Source organism: Oncorhynchus mykiss, unplaced genomic scaffold (genome assembly GCF_013265735.2).
Source record: "Oncorhynchus mykiss isolate Arlee unplaced genomic scaffold, USDA_OmykA_1.1 un_scaffold_120, whole genome shotgun sequence".
NCBI classification, from domain to species: Eukaryota; Metazoa; Chordata; class Actinopteri; order Salmoniformes; family Salmonidae; genus Oncorhynchus; species Oncorhynchus mykiss.
Genome location: NW_023493661.1, coordinates 1048443 through 1067611, shown reverse-complemented (window position 1 = coordinate 1067611; position 19169 = coordinate 1048443). Strand labels below are relative to the sequence as shown.

The following is a 19169-nucleotide window of genomic DNA, read 5'->3' as shown; positions in this document are numbered from 1 at the left end:
CAGACTGTCATTCTGACTGTTGTTCTGATAGACTGACTGTTGTTCTGATAGACTGACTGTTGTTCTGATGGACTGACTGTCATTCTGACTGTTGTTCTGATGGACTGACTGTCAGTCTGACTGTTGTTCTGATAGACTGACTGTTGTTCTGATGGACTGACTGTCATTCTGACTGTTGTTCTGATAGACTGACTGTTGTTCTGATAGACTGACTGTTGTTCTGATAGACTGACTGTTGTTCTGATGGACTGACTGTCGTTCTGACTGTTGTTCTGATGGACTGACTGTCATTCTAACTGTTGTTCTGATGGACTGACTGTCATCTTGACTGTTGTTCTGATGGACTGACTGTCAGTCTGACTGTTGTTCTGATAAACTGACTGTTGTTCTGATGGACTGACTGTCATTCAGACTGTTGGTCTAATGGACCGACTATCATTCTGACTGTTGTTCTGATGGACTGACTGTTGTTCTGATAGACTGACTGTCATTCTGACTGTTGTTCTGATGGACAGACTGTCATTCTGACTGTTGTTCTGATAAACTGACTGTCATTCCGACTGTTGTTCTGACGGACTGACTGTCATTCTAACTGTTGTTCTGATAGAATGACTGTCATTCTGATGGACTGACTGTCATTATGACTGTTGTTCTGATGGACTGACTGTCATTCTGATGGACTGACTGTCATTCTGACTGTTGACTAGGTAGACTTCCTCTGTTCTGATGGACTGACTGTCATTATGACTGTTGTTCTGATGGACTGACTGTCATTCTGATGGACTGACTGTCATTCTGACTGTTGACTAGGTAGACTTCCTATGTTCTGATGGACTGACTGATCTGTCAGGTCAGGACTGTCTCATTCTGACTGTTGTTCTGATGGACTGACTGTTATTCTGACTGTCGTTCTGATGGACTGACTGAGGAGTTGATCTGTCAGGTCAGGGCTGTCTCATTCTGACTGTCATTCTGATGGACTGACTGAGGAGTTGAGTTTTGACACCTGTGTGTGATGTCATTCTTCTCTGCTAATATGTATTGTGTGAGCGACTGGGTCTCGTGCCCGCGTGCTGCTCTGACTGTTAGCCCACTGAACTAAAGTCTCAGGCCAAGTCTGTTTCGATCCGCCTCTTAGTTTATCATTTAAACTACGATGGAAAACCTTGTTTAACTTTTTGCTGTATTGCTTTTCTCGTCTTACTTCTACCATTGTCCAAATATCTTCCTCTTCCTCCTCCTGTCGTCCCCCAGCTCCGACTGTCGCTACGGTAACCGGGAAAAGTCCAAGCTGGATGAGTTCACCAACGACTTTGCCAAGGAGCTGCTGGAGTACAGAAAGATCCAGAAGGAGAGGAGACGCTCTTATTCCAGGTAGAGTACAGAAAGATCCAGAAGGAGAGGAGACGCTCTTATTCCAGGTAGAGTACAGAAAGATCCAGAAGGAGAGGAGACGCTCTTATTCCAGGTAGAGTACAGAAAGATCCAGAAGGAGAGACGACGCTCTTATTCCAGGTATAATACTCATATAATACAGAAGGAGAGGAGACTCTTATTCCAGGTATAATACTCATATAATACAGGAGAGGAGACTCTCTTATTCCAGGTATAATACTCATATAATACAGAAGGAGAGGAGACCCTCTTATTCCAGGTATAATACTCATATAATACAGGAGAGGAGACTCTTATTCCAGGTATAATACTCATATAATACAGGAGAGGAGACTCTTATTCCAGGTATAATACTCATATAATACAGGAGAGGAGACTCTTATTCCAGGTATAATACTCATATAATACAGGAGGAGAGGAGAATCTCTTATTCCAGGTATAATACTCATATAATACAGGAGGAGAGGATAATCTCTTATTCCAGGTATAATACTCATATAATACAGGAGGAGAGGAGACTCTTATTCCAGGTATAATACTCATATAATACAGAAGGAGAGGAGAATCTTATTCCAGGTATAATACTCATATAATACAGGAGGAGAGGAGACTCTTATTCCAGGTATAATACTCATATAATACAGAAGGAGAGGAGAATCTTATTCCAGGTATAATACTCATATAATACAGAAGGAGAGACAACGCTCTTATTCCAGGTATAATGCTCAAATAATACAGAAGGAGAGGAGACTCTCTTATTCCAGGTATAATACAGAACGATACAGAAGGAGAGACAACGCTCTTATTCCAGGTATAATACTCATATAATACAGAAGGAGAGGAGACCCTCTTATTCCAGGTATAATACTCAAATAATACAGAAGGAGAGGAGACTCTCTTATTCCAGGTATAATACAGAACGATACAGAAGGAGAGGAGACTCTCTTATTCCAGGTATAATACAGAACGATACAGAAGGAGAGGAGACCCTCTTATTCCATGTATAATGCTCAAATAATACAGAAGGAGAGGAGACTCTCTTATTCCAGGTATAATACAGAACGATACAGAAGGAGAGGAGACTCTCTTATTCCAGGTATAATACTCACATAATACAGAAGGAGAGGAGACTCTCTTATTCCAGGTATAATACTCATATAATACAGGAGAGGAGACTCTCTTATTCCAGGTATAATACTCATATAATACAGAAGGACAGGAGACTCTCTTATTCCAGGTATAATACAGAATGATCCAGAAGGAGAGACAACGCTCTTATTCCAGGTATAATACTCATATAATACAGAAGGAGAGGAGACTCTTATTCCAGGTATAATACAGAACGATACAGAATTAGAGGAGATTCTCTTATTCCAGGTATAATACTCATATAATACAGAAGGAGAGGAGACTCTCTTATTCCAGGTATAATACAGAAGGAGAGGAGACTCTTATTCCAGGTATAATACTCATATAATACAGAAGGAGAGGAGACTCTCTTATTCCAGGTATAATACAGAACGATACAGAAGGAGAGGAGACTCTTATTCCAGGTATAATACTCATATAATACAGAAGGAGAGGAGACTCTCTTATTCCAGGTATAATACTCATATAATACAGAAGGAGAGGAGACTCTTATTCCAGGTATAATACTCATATAATACAGAAGGAGAGGAGACTCTCTTATTCCAGGTATAATACAGAAGGAGAGGAGACTCTTATTCCAGGTATAATACTCATATAATACAGAAGGAGAGGAGACTCTTATTCCAGGTATAATACTCATATAATACAGAAGGAGAGGAGACTCTCTTACTCCAGGTATAATACTCGTATAATACCCATGCAATATTCACATAGTACTAATAACTGTAATACAATACTCCTACAATACTCGTATAATAGTATTCTAAACCTGCGTAGTAGTATTCTATACTTGCAAAATAGTATTCTTTACTCATATAATGCTATTCTATACTACTAACACTTAATCTCTCCCCCATCTCTCTGTCTCTCTCTCTCTCTCTCTTTCTCTCTCTCTCTCTCTCTCTCTCTCTGTCTCTCTGTCTCTGTCTCTCTCTCTGTCTCCAGGTCTAGGTCGTCCTACAGTAGCTCATCCTACTCCAAATCCCGTTCCCGTTCTCGTTCGTACTCCCGTTCCTCCAGTCGTTCCAGATCCCGTTCCAGATCCCGTTCCAGATCCCGTTCCAGGTCTTACTCCCGCTCCTCTCCGTACTCCCGCCGCCACGGACGACCTCGCGGCTACCGCTCCCGTTCCCGTGGCTACCGCCGATCACGCTCGCCGCCGCCTTTCAGGGACGGTGGAGGGGCGGGACGGGGGAGAGGGCGGGGACGAGGTTACCGGTCGCGCTCTAGATCACCTGGCCAAGGGGGGTACCGGACCCACACTCCTCCACCCCCAAGCTCCCGGAAGCCTGCCGCTGCTGGAGCGCCACCGGAGGGTGAGAGGAAGTACCCGGGCCGGACCCGGGAGAGGGATTGGGAGCCGGCAGTGTACGAACGGGGTCCAGAGCACAAAGACCCATACGAGAGGGAGAGGTACCGGGAGTGGGAGAAGGAGTACAGAGAATGGTATGAGAAATACTTCAAAAACTACAACTCCCACAACCCTCCTCCCAATAACCCCCCCGCCTACAGGGGCCGACCCCCCCTTGGTTTCGCCCCCGCCCCTGTGGCACCCCCAGCCGGACGAGACAGAGACCCCTACAACCCTCCTCCACCCTCTGACTTCTACCCCTCCCCCCGACACCGCCTGGACCGTGGATCCTCCCCCTTCAGTCGAGGGAGGAGGCGAGGTGAGGGCTTTCCCCCTCCCCCCTCACACCCCTCCCCCAGGGGCAGGAACCAGCCAATGACTTACCAGGAGAAGTGTGCTGAGCAGTTTGGAACTCTGCCGCTGTCCCGGTCAGCCAATCAGGATCATCAGACGCCACTGAAGGTCGCAAAGGGTGACAGAGATCCGTCGTCGAGCGTCGCCTCTCCCGCGGTCCCTGTGACCTCCGACCTGAAAGAGCAGAAGCACAGGAAGAGGAAGAAGAGGAAGACTGAGCATGGGGGAGGGGAGTCCTTCAGTGCTTCTGACTCTACGGACGACGCTCGGAAAGAAGAGAAGGAGGAGAAGAAGAAGAAGAGAACCGGGAGTACTCCCGTTGGTTCGTCAAGCCATGACGACTCCACCCCAGTACGGGACGAGCCAATAGACAGCGACGCCTCAGACTCAGTCCCGGACAAAGCTGATAGGTGGACCAGGGACAGTAAGGAGGAGGAAGTGAGGAGAAAGAGTGACAGAGTTTATAAACGCGGACCGGACTCCAGCGTAGCGAGGAAAGACTCATCGTCCAAGAGCTGGAAGACCGTTAGAGAGACAGACCGGGATCAGACCGGTACAGCCCGGGATCAGACCGGTACAGACGGTTTAGCCTACCAGAAGACTTCTCTAACAGAACCGTCAGCCAAACGGGTCAAAGATGAATCTATTCCCTTTCAACCAGACTCTTGCACCTCCCCCCAGAGAGAGATGGAACTCCAACACCCTGCACCCCTAGCATCAGCTCCCAAACTACCTCCTCCTAAACCCCACGCAGACCAGCTAGACATAATCAGAATCAACCCAGACCCATTCAAACCGGTTAGAACCGACCCAGACCAGTTTAAACCTGTCAGAACCGACCCAGACCAGTTTAAACCTGTCAGAACTGACCCAAACCAGTTTAAACCTGTCAGAACCGACCCAGACCAGTTTAAACCGGTTAGAACCGACCCGGATCAGTTTAAACCGTTCAGATCCGACCTGGACCATTCCAGACCAGCCAAGGAGGAGCAGAGAGGGAAGAGAGATCCAGGGTTTCGGCAGGACAGGGGCTCAGGGAGAGAGGACAAGCCCAGGAGAGAGGCTGACATCAGGGTGGGTAGAGAACAGGAGAGAGACCCTGGCAAAGCTCCAGACACCAAGTCTGAGAAGAGGAGGAGGAGGAAGGAGGAGGAGGAGAAGAGGAAGACGAGAAAGGAGGAGAGGAGTATGTCTGATAAGGAGATGGAGGTGCCCCGAATCAAATCACCCGGAGTGGAGCTCACCGAGACCGTAAAACCCTGCAACCTCAAACGTGACGTCGAGGAGGAGAGGGAGAGGGCTTCCGTAAGGCCTCCGATGGAGAGCGGGACGAAAGGAGGAGAACCTCAGAGGAAGATTAAGACCAACAGAGAAGAAGGGAGGAGGGCCGGCAAGCTTGCGGGCGTGGCCGGAACAGAGGCAGCCAATCAGAGCAGCTATATAAAGGGAAGCGTGGAGAGGAGCAAAGCCAAGAGGAACCGTAAGGTCCTAGTGTCCGATGGTCCGGGAACCACCGTGGACTACACCAGGTGAGACCGGCTGTGTGGAAAACTGATTATTTCCTATAGTAGTAACGAGTTTCTACCTGAGTGGGTTGACAGGAAGTCTCTCTGGGATAACAGGAAGTCTCTCTGGGATAACAGGGTCAATGTCAAGTCATAACACATGATACAGTCCTACCCAATCCCCCAGGGGGCAGTAGTCCTGTGAGGAGGAGGAGGAGGAGGAGGAGGAGGTGTCTATATTAACTATGTGTTGTTGTGTATTACACCACCAGTCCCCCAGGGGGCAGTAGTCCTGTGAGGAGGAGGAGGAGGAGGAGGAGGAGGAGGAGGTGTCTCTATTAACTATGTGTTGTTGTGTATTACACCACCAGTCCCCCAGGGGGCAGTAGTCCTGTGAGGAGGAGGAGGGGGAGGTGTCTCTATTAACTATGTGTTGTTGTGTATTACACCACCAGTCCCCCAGGGGGCAGTAGTCCTGTGAGGAGGAGGAGGAGGAGGAGGAGGAGGAGGTGTCTATATTAACTATGTGTTGTTGTGTATTACATCACCAGTCCCCCAGGGGGCAGTAGTCCTGTGAGGAGGAGGAGGAGGAGGAGGAGGAGGTGTCTATATTAACTATGTGTTGTTGTGTATTACACCACCAGTCCCCCAGGGGGCAGTAGTCCTGTGAGGAGGAGGAGGAGGAGGTGTCTATATTAACTATGTGTTGTTGTGTATTACACCACCAGTCCCCCAGGGGGCAGTAGTCCTGTGAGGAGGAGGAGGAGGAGGAGGAGGAGGTGTCTATATTAACTATGTGTTGTTGTGTATTACACCACCAGTCCCCCAGGGGGCAGTAGTCCTGTGAGGAGGAGGAGGAGGAGGAGGTGTCTATATTAACTATGTGTTGTTGTGTATTACACCACCAGTCCCCCAGGGGGCAGTAGTCCTGTGAGGAGGAGGAGGAGGAGGAGGAGGAGGAGGTGTCTATATTAACTATGTGTTGTTGTGTATTACATCACCAGTCCCCCAGGGGGCAGTAGTCCTGTGAGGAGGAGGAGGAGGAGGAGGTGTCTATATTAACTATGTGTTGTGTATTACACCACCAGTCCCCCAGGGGGCAGTAGTCCTGTGAGGAGGAGGAGGAGGAGGAGGAGGAGGAGGAGGTGTCTATATTAACTATGTGTTGTTGTGTATTACACCACCAGTCCCCCAGGGGGCAGTAGTCCTGTGAGGAGGAGGAGGAGGAGGAGGAGGAGGTGTCTATATTAACTATGTGTTGTTGTGTATTACACCACCAGTCCCCCAGGGGGCAGTAGTCCTGTGAGGAGGAGGAGGAGGAGGAGGAGGAGGTGTCTATATTAACTATGTGTTGTTGTGTATTACACCACCAGTCCCCCAGGGGGCAGTAGTCCTGTGAGGAGGAGGAGGAGGAGGAGGAGGAGGAGGTGTCTATATTAACTATGTGTTGTGTATTACACCACCAGTCCCCCAGGGGGCAGTAGTCCTGTGAGGAGGAGGAGGAGGAGGAGGAGGAGGAGGTGTCTATATTAACTATGTGTTGTTGTGTATTACACCACCAGTCCCCCAGGGGGCAGTAGTCCTGTGAGGAGGAGGAGGAGGAGGTGTCTATATTAACTATGTGTTGTTGTGTATTACACCACCAGTCCCCCAGGGGGCAGTAGTCCTGTGAGGAGGAGGAGGAGGAGGAGGAGGAGGAGGAGGAGGAGGTGTCTATATTAACTATGTGTTGTTGTGTATTACACCACATGTCCCCCAGGGGGCAGTAGTCCTGTGTGGAGGAGGAGGAGGAGGAGGAGGAGGTGTCTATATTAACTATGTGTTGTTGTGTATTACACCACCAGTCCCCCAGGGGGCAGTAGTCCTGTGAGGAGGAGGAGGAGGAGGAGGAGGAGGTGTCTATATTAACTATGTGTTGTTGTGTATTACACCACCAGTCCCCCAGGGGGCAGTAGTCCTGTGAGGAGGAGGAGGAGGAGGTGTCTATATTAACTATGTGTTGTTGTGTATTACACCACCAGTCCCCCAGGGGGCAGTAGTCCTGTGAGGAGGAGGAGGAGGAGGAGGAGGAGGAGGTGTCTATATTAACTATGTGTTGTTGTGTATTACACCACCAGTCCCCCAGGGGGCAGTAGTCCTGTGAGGAGGAGGAGGAGGAGGAGGAGGAGGAGGTGTCTATATTAACTATGTGTTGTTGTGTATTACACCACCAGTCCCCCAGGGGGCAGTAGTCCTGTGAGGAGGAGGAGGAGGAGGAGGAGGAGGAGGTGTCTATATTAACTATGTGTTGTTGTGTATTACACCACCAGTCCCCCAGGGGGCAGTAGTCCTGTGAGGAGGAGGAGGAGGAGGAGGAGGTGTCTATATTAACTATGTGTTGTTGTGTATTACACCACCAGTCCCCCAGGGGGCAGTAGTCCTGTGAGGAGGAGGAGGTGTCTATATTAACTATGTGTTGTTGTGTATTACACCACCAGTCCCCCAGGGGGCAGTAGTCCTGTGAGGAGGAGGAGGAGGAGGAGGAGGAGGTGTCTATATTAACTATGTGTTGTTGTGTATTACACCACCAGTCCCCCAGGGGGCAGTAGTCCTGTGAGGAGGAGGAGGAGGAGGAGGAGGAGGAGGTGTCTATATTAACTATGTGTTGTTGTGTATTACACCACCAGTCCCCCAGGGGGCAGTAGTCCTGTGAGGAGGAGGAGGAGGAGGAGGAGGTGTCTCTATTAACTATGTGTTGTTGTGTATTACACCACCAGTCCCCCAGGGGGCAGTAGTCCTGTGAGGAGGAGGAGGAGGAGGAGGTGTCTATATTAACTATGTGTTGTTGTGTATTACACCACCAGTCCCCCAGGGGGCAGTAGTCCTGTGAGGAGGAGGAGGAGGAGGAGGAGGAGGAGGTGTCTATATTAACTATGTGTTGTTGTGTATTACACCACCAGTCCCCCAGGGGGCAGTAGTCCTGTGAGGAGGAGGAGGAGGAGGAGGAGGAGGTGTCTATATTAACTATGTGTTGTTGTGTATTACACCACCAGTCCCCCAGGGGGCAGTAGTCCTGTGAGGAGGAGGAGGAGGAGGAGGAGGTGTCTATATTAACTATGTGTTGTTGTGTGTTACACCACCAGTCCCCCAGGGGGCAGTAGTCCTGTGAGGAGGAGGAGGAGGAGGAGGAGGAGGAGGAGGAGGTGGTGGTGTCTATATTAACTATGTGTTGTTGTGTATTACACCACCAGTCCCCCAGGGGGCAGTAGTCCTGTGAGGAGGAGGAGGAGGAGGAGGAGGAGGAGGAGGAGGAGGAGGTGTCTATATTAACTATGTGTTGTTGTGTATTACACCACCAGTCCCCCAGGGGGCAGTAGTCCTGTGAGGAGGAGGAGGAGGAGGAGGAGGTGTCTATATTAACTATGTGTTGTTGTGTATTACACCACCAGTCCCCCAGGGGGCAGTAGTCCTGTGAGGAGGAGGAGGAGGAGGAGGAGGAGGAGGAGGTGTCTATATTAACTATGTGTTGTTGTGTATTACATCACCAGTCCCCCAGGGGGCAGTAGTCCTGTGAGGAGGAGGAGGAGGAGGAGGAGGAGGAGGTGTCTATATTAACTATGTGTTGTTGTGTGTTACACCACCAGTCCCCCAGGGGGCAGTAGTCCTGTGAGGAGGAGGAGGAGGAGGAGGAGGAGGTGTCTATATTAACTATGTGTTGTTGTGTATTACACCACCAGTCCCCCAGGGGGCAGTAGTCCTGTGAGGAGGAGGAGGAGGAGGAGGAGGAGGAGGTGTCTATATTAACTATGTGTTGTTGTGTATTACATCACCAGTCCCCCAGGGGGCAGTAGTCCTGTGTGGAGGAGGAGGAGGAGGAGGAGGAGGAGGAGGTGTCTATATTAACTATGTGTTGTTGTGTATTACACCACCAGTCCCCCAGGGGGCAGTAGTCCTGTGAGGAGGAGGAGGAGGAGGAGGTGTCTATATTAACTATGTGTTGTTGTGTATTAAATCACCAGTCCCCCAGGGGGCAGTAGTCCTGTGAGGAGGAGGAGGAGGAGGAGGAGGAGGAGGAGGAGGAGGAGGTGTCTATATTAACTATGTGTTGTTGTGTATTACACCACCAGTCCCCCAGGGGGCAGTAGTCCTGTGAGGAGGAGGAGGAGGAGGAGGAGGTGTCTATATTAACTATGTGTTGTGTATTACACCACCAGTCCCCCAGGGGGCAGTAGTCCTGTGAGGAGGAGGAGGAGGAGGAGGAGGAGGAGGAGGAGGTGTCTATATTAACTATGTGTTGTTGTGTATTACACCACCAGTCCCCCAGGGGGCAGTAGTCCTGTGAGGAGGAGGAGGAGGAGGAGGAGGTGTCTATATTAACTATGTGTTGTTGTGTATTACATCACCAGTCCCCCAGGGGGCAGTAGTCCTGTGAGGAGGAGGAGGAGGAGGAGGAGGAGGTGTCTATATTAACTATGTGTTGTTGTGTATTACATCACCAGTCCCCCAGGGGGCAGTAGTCCTGTGAGGAGGAGGAGGAGGAGGAGGTGTCTATATTAACTATGTGTTGTTGTGTATTACACCACCAGTCCCCCAGGGGGCAGTAGTCCTGTGAGGAGGAGGAGGAGGAGGAGGAGGTGTCTATATTAACTATGTGTTGTTGTGTATTACATCACCAGTCCCCCAGGGGGCAGTAGTCCTGTGAGGAGGAGGAGGAGGAGGAGGAGGAGGAGGAGGAGGTGGTGGTGTCTATATTAACTATGTGTTGTTGTGTATTACACCACCAGTCCCCCAGGGGGCAGTAGTCCTGTGAGGAGGAGGAGGAGGAGGAGGAGGAGGAGGAGGAGGAGGAGGAGGTGTCTATATTAACTATGTGTTGTTGTGTATTACACCACCAGTCCCCCAGGGGGCAGTAGTCCTGTGAGGAGGAGGAGGAGGAGGAGGAGGTGTCTATATTAACTATGTGTTGTTGTGTATTACACCACCAGTCCCCCAGGGGGCAGTAGTCCTGTGAGGAGGAGGAGGAGGAGGAGGAGGAGGTGTCTATATTAACTATGTGTTGTTGTGTATTACATCACCAGTCCCCCAGGGGGCAGTAGTCCTGTGAGGAGGAGGAGGAGGAGGAGGAGGAGGAGGTGTCTATATTAACTATGTGTTGTTGTGTGTTACACCACCAGTCCCCCAGGGGGCAGTAGTCCTGTGAGGAGGAGGAGGAGGAGGAGGAGGAGGTGTCTATATTAACTATGTGTTGTTGTGTATTACACCACCAGTCCCCCAGGGGGCAGTAGTCCTGTGAGGAGGAGGAGGAGGAGGAGGAGGAGGAGGTGTCTATATTAACTATGTGTTGTTGTGTATTACATCACCAGTCCCCCAGGGGGCAGTAGTCCTGTGTGGAGGAGGAGGAGGAGGAGGAGGAGGAGGAGGTGTCTATATTAACTATGTGTTGTTGTGTATTACACCACCAGTCCCCCAGGGGGCAGTAGTCCTGTGAGGAGGAGGAGGAGGAGGAGGTGTCTATATTAACTATGTGTTGTTGTGTATTAAATCACCAGTCCCCCAGGGGGCAGTAGTCCTGTGAGGAGGAGGAGGAGGAGGAGGAGGAGGAGGAGGAGGAGGAGGAGGTGTCTATATTAACTATGTGTTGTTGTGTATTACACCACCAGTCCCCCAGGGGGCAGTAGTCCTGTGAGGAGGAGGAGGAGGAGGAGGAGGTGTCTATATTAACTATGTGTTGTGTATTACACCACCAGTCCCCCAGGGGGCAGTAGTCCTGTGAGGAGGAGGAGGAGGAGGAGGAGGAGGAGGAGGAGGTGTCTATATTAACTATGTGTTGTTGTGTATTACACCACCAGTCCCCCAGGGGGCAGTAGTCCTGTGAGGAGGAGGAGGAGGAGGAGGAGGTGTCTATATTAACTATGTGTTGTTGTGTATTACATCACCAGTCCCCCAGGGGGCAGTAGTCCTGTGAGGAGGAGGAGGAGGAGGAGGAGGAGGTGTCTATATTAACTATGTGTTGTTGTGTATTACATCACCAGTCCCCCAGGGGGCAGTAGTCCTGTGAGGAGGAGGAGGAGGAGGAGGTGTCTATATTAACTATGTGTTGTTGTGTATTACACCACCAGTCCCCCAGGGGGCAGTAGTCCTGTGAGGAGGAGGAGGAGGAGGAGGAGGTGTCTATATTAACTATGTGTTGTTGTGTATTACATCACCAGTCCCCCAGGGGGCAGTAGTCCTGTGAGGAGGAGGAGGAGGAGGAGGAGGAGGTGTCTATATTAACTATGTGTTGTTGTGTATTACACCACCAGTCCCCCAGGGGGCAGTAGTCCTGTGTGTGGCGATGGATCAGAGGGCAGAGCAGAGCAGAGGAAGACTGTCGTTAAAACACTGGAGGAATACACCAATGACAGCTCGGCACCTGCTGACGGACACATAGTACTCATACAGGTCAGAGACACACAGCTCTACACCTGTTAGACTAGATAGTACTCATACAGGAGACACACAGCTCTACACCTGTTAGACTAGATAGTACTCATACAGGTCAGAGACACACAGCACTACACCTGTTAGACTAGATTGTACTCATACAGGTCAGAGACACAGCTCTGCACCTGTTAGACTAGATAGTACTCATACAGGAGACACACAGCTCTATACCTGTTAGACTAGATAGTACTCATACAGGTCAGAGACACACAGCTCTACACCTGTTAGACTAGATAGTACTCATACAGGTCAGAGACACACAGCACTACACCTGTTAGACAAATAGTACTCATACAGGTCAGAGACACAGCTCTACACCTGTTAGACTAGATAGTACTCTTCCAGGAGACACACAGCTCTACACCTGTTAGACTAGATAGTACTCATACAGGTCAGAGACACACAGCACTACACCTGTTAGACAAATAGTACTCATACAGGTCAGAGACACACAGCTCTACTCCTGTTAGACTAGATAGTACTCATACAGGAGACACAGCTCTACACCTGTTAGACTAGATAGTACTCATACAGGTCAGAGACACACAGCTCTACACCTGTTAGACTAGATAGTACTCATACAGGAGACACACAGTTCTACACCTTTTAGACTAGATAGTACTCATACAGGAGACACACAGCTCTACACCTGTTAGACTAGATAGTACTCATACAGGTCAGAGACACACAGCTCTACACCTGTTAGACTAGATAGTACTCATACAGGTCAGAGACACACAGCTCTATACCTGTTAGACTAGATAGTACTCATACAGGAGACACACAGCTCTACACCTGTTAGACTAGATAGTACTCATACAGGAGACACACAGCTCTATACCTGTTAGACTAGATAGTACTCATACAGGAGACACACAGCTCTACACCTGTTAGACTAGATAGTACTCATACAGGAGACACACAGCTTTACACCTGTTAGACTAGACAGTACTCATACAGGAGACACACAGCTCTACAGCTGTTAGACTAGATATTACTCATACAGGAGACACACAGCTCTACACCTGTTAGACTAGATAGTACTCACACAGCTCTACATCTGTTAGACTAGATAGTACTCACACAGCTCTACACCTGTTAGACTAGATAGTACTCATACAGGTCAGAGACACACAGCTCTACACCTGTTACACTAGATAGTACTCATACAGGAGACACACAGCTCTACACCTGTTAGACTAGATAGTACTCATACAGGAGACACACAGCTCTACACCTGTTAGACTAGATAGTACTCATACAGGAGACACACAGCTCTACACCTGTTAGACTAGATAGTACTCATACAGGAGACACAGTTCTACACCTGTTAGACTAGATAGTACTCATACAGGAGACACACAGCTCTACCTACACCTGTTAGACTAGATAGTACTCATACAGGAGACACACAGTTCTATACCTGTTAGACTAGATAGTACTCATACAGGAGACACACAGCTCTACCTACACCTGTTAGACTAGATAGTACTCATACAGGAGACACACAGTTCTACACCTGTTAGACTAGATAGTACTCATACAGGAGACACACAGCTCTACCTACACCTGTTAGACTAGATAGTACTCATACAGGAGACACACAGCTCTACACCTGTTAGACTAGATAGTACTCATACAGGAGACACACAGCTCTACCTACACCTGTTAGACTAGATAGTACTCATACAGGAGACACACAGCTCTACCTACACCTGTTAGACTAGATAGTACTCATACAGGAGACACACAGCTCTACCTACACCTGTTAGACTAGATAGTACTCATACAGGAGACACACAGCTCTACCTACACCTGTTAGACTAGATAGTACTCATACAGGAGACACACAGCTTTACACCTGTTAGACTAGATAGTACTCATACAGGAGACACACAGCTTTACACCTGTTAGACTAGATAGTACTCATACAGGAGACACACAGCTCTACACCTGTTAGACTAGATAGTACTCATACAGGAGACACACAGCTCTACCTACACCTGTTAGACTAGATAGTACTCATACAGGAGACACACAGCTCTACACCTGTTAGACTAGATAGTACTCATACAGGAGACACAGCTCTACACACCCTGAATCAATGAAGACGTGTTCTCTTCTCTCCTCGTCCAGGTCCCTCGCTCCAAGTGGGAGAAGGAGGACTACGAATCAGAGGAAGAGGAAGGAGGAGGGGTCAGGGTTCAACTCCGCCCCTTGCTCACCCCCTCCCTCCCTTTCCCCCCTGGACCCCACATCACCGTGACGACGGAGACGGAGGCAGGGCGAAGGAAAGAGAGGGACTGTACCTTTCCCAAGCCAGAGAGAACTATGTCCCCCTCTAGTGGCAGAGACAGAGAAGACGGCCTGCAGGGTGGAAAACACTCCGGAGACCCCATCCCTTCTGAGAAAGACGGAGAGACGGAGAGAAAGAGAGATCAGTTAAAGGAAAAGGAGCAGGAGAGGGAAAGAGATAACGAACGGGACAGAGAGCGGGCGAAAGAGAGAGAAAGAGAGAGGGAACACAGCCGTGCTTCTGACAAAGATATGGACAGACCGAGAAAGATTCCCTCTTCCTCTCAGCGGCCGGAGAGGAGAGAGAGAGGAGGAGAGAGGACTGGGGAGAGAGGGATCGACCACGTCAGTGAGAAGAGCTCCTCTCAGCGGCCGGAGAGGAGAGAGAGAGAAGGAGAGAGGACTGGGGAAAGAGGGATCGACCACGTCAGTGAGAAGAGCTCCTCTCAGCGGCCGGAGCGAGAGAGAAGAGAGAGAGGAGGAGAGAGGACTGTGGAGAGAGGGAGCGACCATATCAGTGAGAAGAGCTCCTCTCAGCGGCCGGAGCGAGAGAGAAGAGAGAGAGGAGGAGAGAGGACTGGGGAGAGAGGGAGCGACCACATCAGTGAGAAGAGCTCCTCTCAGCGGCCGGAGCGAGAGAGAATAGAGAGAGGAGGAGAGAGGACTGGGGAGAGAGGGAGCGACCACAGCAGCGAAAAGAGCTCCTCTTCCTCCTCACACTCTTACTCACGAGATCGTAAACCTTTTTCTTCTTCCAGGGACCACAAAGCGACCTCTGACCCCAGAGCCAGGGAGCACAGAGACCACAAACATAAAGACCACAACGACCAGAACTCCTCCACCGTTGACCGTAACACCAACTCTACTGACCGTAGACCACTAGACGACCAGGAGACCACCAGAGAACACAGAGACCGCCTCGAACCCAAACACAAAGACCACAGAGAGCTAGGCAGTGCCTCTCCCGTCTCCAAGAGAGCCCCACCTCCATCGGACCCCTCCTCCTCCAGCACCCAGAGATCTCAGGGAAGCTCTGAGCCCACCGGACCTAGCGAAAGCAGCCCTGGCAGGGACACGACGCAGGACAGATACCCCTCTCCTCAGGTCTCCATCACCGTGGAGAACCAGCCCGGGAGGGGGAAGGCTGAGGGAGAAGAGCCCAGAGTGGAGCGCTCCTCAGCGGGGAGACAGAGCCAACAGGCCAGCCTAGGAAACCTAGAGAAGGAGATGAGTGGTGGAAAGCCCCACCAACACCCAGCCTCACTCCTACAGCCCCCCAGGACTGACAACAGGGCAGGGGTGCCCCGAGCTGTCAGAGAGAGAGAGAGAAAGAAAGAGAGAGAGAGGCAGATGCAAAAGATGAGGGAGAAGATGGAGAAGGAGAGAGATGAGGAGGGAGATAAAGAGGTCGATAGGGAGAAGGAGAGAGAGAGAGGGGTCGATAGGGAGAAGGAGAGAGAGAGAGGGGTCGATAGGGAGAAGGAGAGAGAGAGAGGGGTCGATAGGGAGAAGGAGAGAGAGAGAGGGGTCGATAGGGAGAAGGAGAGAGAGAGAGGGGTCGATAGGGAGAAGGAGAGAGAGAGAGGGGACGATAGGGAGAAGGGGAGAGAGAGAGGGGTCGATAGGGATAAGGAGAGAGAGAGGGGGGTGGATAGGGAGAAGGAGAGAGAGAGAGGGGTCGATAGGGAGAAGGAGAGAGAGAGAGGGGTCGATAGGGAGAGAGAGAGAGGGGTCGATAGGGAGAGAGAGAGAGGGGTCGATAGGGAGAAGGAGAGAGAGAGAGGGGTGGATAGGGAGAAGGAGAGAGAGAGAGGTGTCGATAGGGAGAAGGAGAGAGAGAGAGGGGTCGATAGGGAGAAGGAGAGAGAGAGAGGGGACGATAGGGAGAAGGGGAGAGAGAGAGGGGTCGATAGGGAGGAGAGAGAGAGAGGTGTCGATAGGGAGAAGGAGAGAGAGAGAGGGGTCGATAGGGAGAAGGAGAGAGAGAGGGGGGTGAGTAGGGAGAAGGAGAGAGGGAGGGAGAACCCTAAAGTCAGACCCCCTCCCTCGGCCCCTTCTTCCAGACCTCCTCCCTCGGTCCCTTCTTCCAGATCTCCTCCCTCGGTCCCTTCTTCCAGATCTCCTCCCTCGGTCCCTTCTTCCAGACCTCCTCCCTCGGTCCCTTCTTCCAGAACTCCTCCCCCGGTCCCTTCTTCCAGAACTCCTCCCTCGGTTCCTTCTTCCAGACCTCCTCCTGACCTGGTCAGAGAGACTGATGAGGCCTTCGAACCTGACTACAGCGAGGGAGAGATCTCAGAGGGGGAGGAGGAAGGAGAGAGAGCGGTGGAGGGGGAGAGAGCGGTGGAGGGAGAGAGAGCGGTGGAGGGAGAGAGAGCGGTGGAGGGAGAGAGAGCGGTGGAGGGAGAGAGAGTGGAGGGAGAGAGAGCGGTGGAGGGAGAGAGCGGCAGAAGTCGTAGCAGCAGCGCCAGCTCTGTCGGTAGCCTGGGCAACAAGAAAGACAAGAAGAAAAAAGATAGAAAAGAGAAGAAGAAACAGAAGAAGAAGAAGAAGAAGAAGGATAGAAAGCAGAGGAGACAGGGGAGCCTGGACGCTGAGGAGGGAGAGATCACGGGACTGAAACACAAACACAAGAAGAAGAACAAGGAGAAAGAGGACAATGAGAGAGAAGAAGAAGAGGTGGAGGAGGAGAGAAGAGGAGAAGACCAAATGGCTAGCGTAGCCTTATGAGACGTTTTCGTTGTGAAGCGTTTTCGACACGTTTCAGCCCAAGGCTCGTGGCCCCTAAACCTTATTCCCTAACTAGTGCACGACTGAAGGACAAGCCTAGTGTACTAAGAAGGGAATTCGGGTGCCATTTTTTTGCAGGAAAGAGACTTGGTTTTTCTTCCCTCCTGTCAGTGAACTGTAAGGTCCTCAAGAGAGGCATCACACAGCCTGTATTCCAAACACCTATTCCCTATGTAGGGGCCCTACGTAGGGAACGTGGGTGTTGTTTGTGCCGGGACACCCCGTAGTGTAGATAGTAAAGAGGACTTGAACCGCTCTGCTCTGCTGTTCACTCCAGTTCAACTCTTTATCTAAGGGGGATGTTTTGTTTAGTTTTTTTTGCTGAGGATTTGAAATAATTTAAAGAATTTAAAGGCTGATGTATAAAATAAATATATATTTTGTTTTTTTTAGACTCTGCTAAAACAGAGGCTGTTTGCTTGGACCAGTCGGTTTACTTGAATGATGCTTCAAACTATTTTTTTTGTGTGTTTAAAAAAAATAAAAGGATGTAATTGCTAAACCTTGATTTGTCCCTCCCCTGCCCCCGTCCTCCCGTCCCTCCCCTCCTGTCCCTCCCCTCCCCCCGTCCTCCCGTCCCTCCCCTCCTGTCCCTCCAGTCCCCCCGTCCTCCCGTCCCTCCCCTCCTGTCCCTCCAGTCCCCCCGTCCTCCCGTCCCTCCCCTCCTGTCCCTCCAGTCCCCCCGTCCTCCCGTCCCTCCCCTCCTGTCCCTCCAGTCCCCCCGTCCTCCCGTCCCTCCCCTCCTGTCCCTCCAGTCCCCAGGTCTTTATTGAAGAGTTTCTACGACCTGGGATGGATCCCAAATAGCAACCGGTTCCCGATGTAGTGGACTATATACAGAATAGTGCACCGTTATGGACACACACACAATATATACCATCTGATTAGATATGTATTCTAGAATGAAAATACCATCTTTTCACATATCAGATATACAATCTCTAGAGTGAAAATACCATCTTTCATATCAGATATACATTCTCTAGAGTGAAAATACCATCTATATGCATTCTCTAGAGTGAAAATACCATCTATATACATTCTCTAGAGTGAAAATACCATCTTTCATATCAGATATACATTCTCTAGAGTGAAAACGTGTAGGAGGAGGACGAAAAGCACTATCGAGATGTAAATTTATGTTACTCTGCTGTCAACAGACTGAGCTAGACTGACCTAGAGGTAGTTGTGGGTCTATGTTACTCTGCTGTCAACAGACTGAGCTAGAGGTAGTTGTGGGTCTATGTTACTCTGCTGTCAACAGACTGACCTAGAGGTAGTTGTGGGTCTATGTTACTCTGCTGTCAACAGACTGACCTAGAGGTAGTTGTGGGTCTATATTACTCTGCTGTCAACAGACTGACCTAGAGGTAGTTGTGGGTCTATGTTACTCTGCTGTCAACAGACTGAGCTAGAGGTAGTTGTGGGTCTATGTTACTCTGCTGTCAACAGACTGAGCTAGAGGTAGTTGTGGGTCTATGTTACTCTGCTGTCAACAGACTGAGCTAGAGGTAGTTGTGGGTCTATGTTACTCTGCTGTCAACAGACTGAGCTAGACTGACCTAGAGGTAGTTGTGGGTCTATGTTACTCTGCTGTCAACAGACTGAGCTAGACTGACCTAGAGGTAGTTGTGGGTCTATGTTACTCTGCTGTCAACAGACTGAGCTAGACTGACCTAGAGGTAGTTGTGGGTCTATGTTACTCTGCTGTCAACAGACTGACCTAGAGGTAGTTGTGGGTCTATGTTACTCTGCTGTCAACAGACTGAGCTAGAGTGACCTAGAGGTAGTTGTGGGTCTATGTTACTCTGCTGTCAACAGACTGAGCTAGACTGACCCAGAGGTAGTTGTGGGTCTATGTTACTCTGCTG

At 50.1% G+C, this 19169-nt stretch overlaps 1 protein-coding gene across 1 annotated transcript in view; it reads left to right on the top strand.

The window, feature by feature from the left end:
- Positions 1 to 17800, top strand: part of LOC110512493 (E3 ubiquitin-protein ligase RBBP6) — a 75929-nt gene extending 58129 nt beyond the window's left edge. The window contains exons 16-21 of the mRNA XM_036972121.1: positions 1255 to 1374; positions 3490 to 5778; positions 12036 to 12174; positions 14353 to 15111; positions 15199 to 15946; positions 16412 to 17800. Of these exons, the coding sequence (XP_036828016.1) occupies positions 1255 to 1374; positions 3490 to 5778; positions 12036 to 12174; positions 14353 to 15111; positions 15199 to 15946; positions 16412 to 17238 (4882 nt within the window). The 3' untranslated portion in view covers positions 17239 to 17800. The remainder of the gene's footprint in view (positions 1 to 1254; positions 1375 to 3489; positions 5779 to 12035; positions 12175 to 14352; positions 15112 to 15198; positions 15947 to 16411) is intronic.
- Positions 17801 to 19169: the final 1369 nt, after the last annotated feature.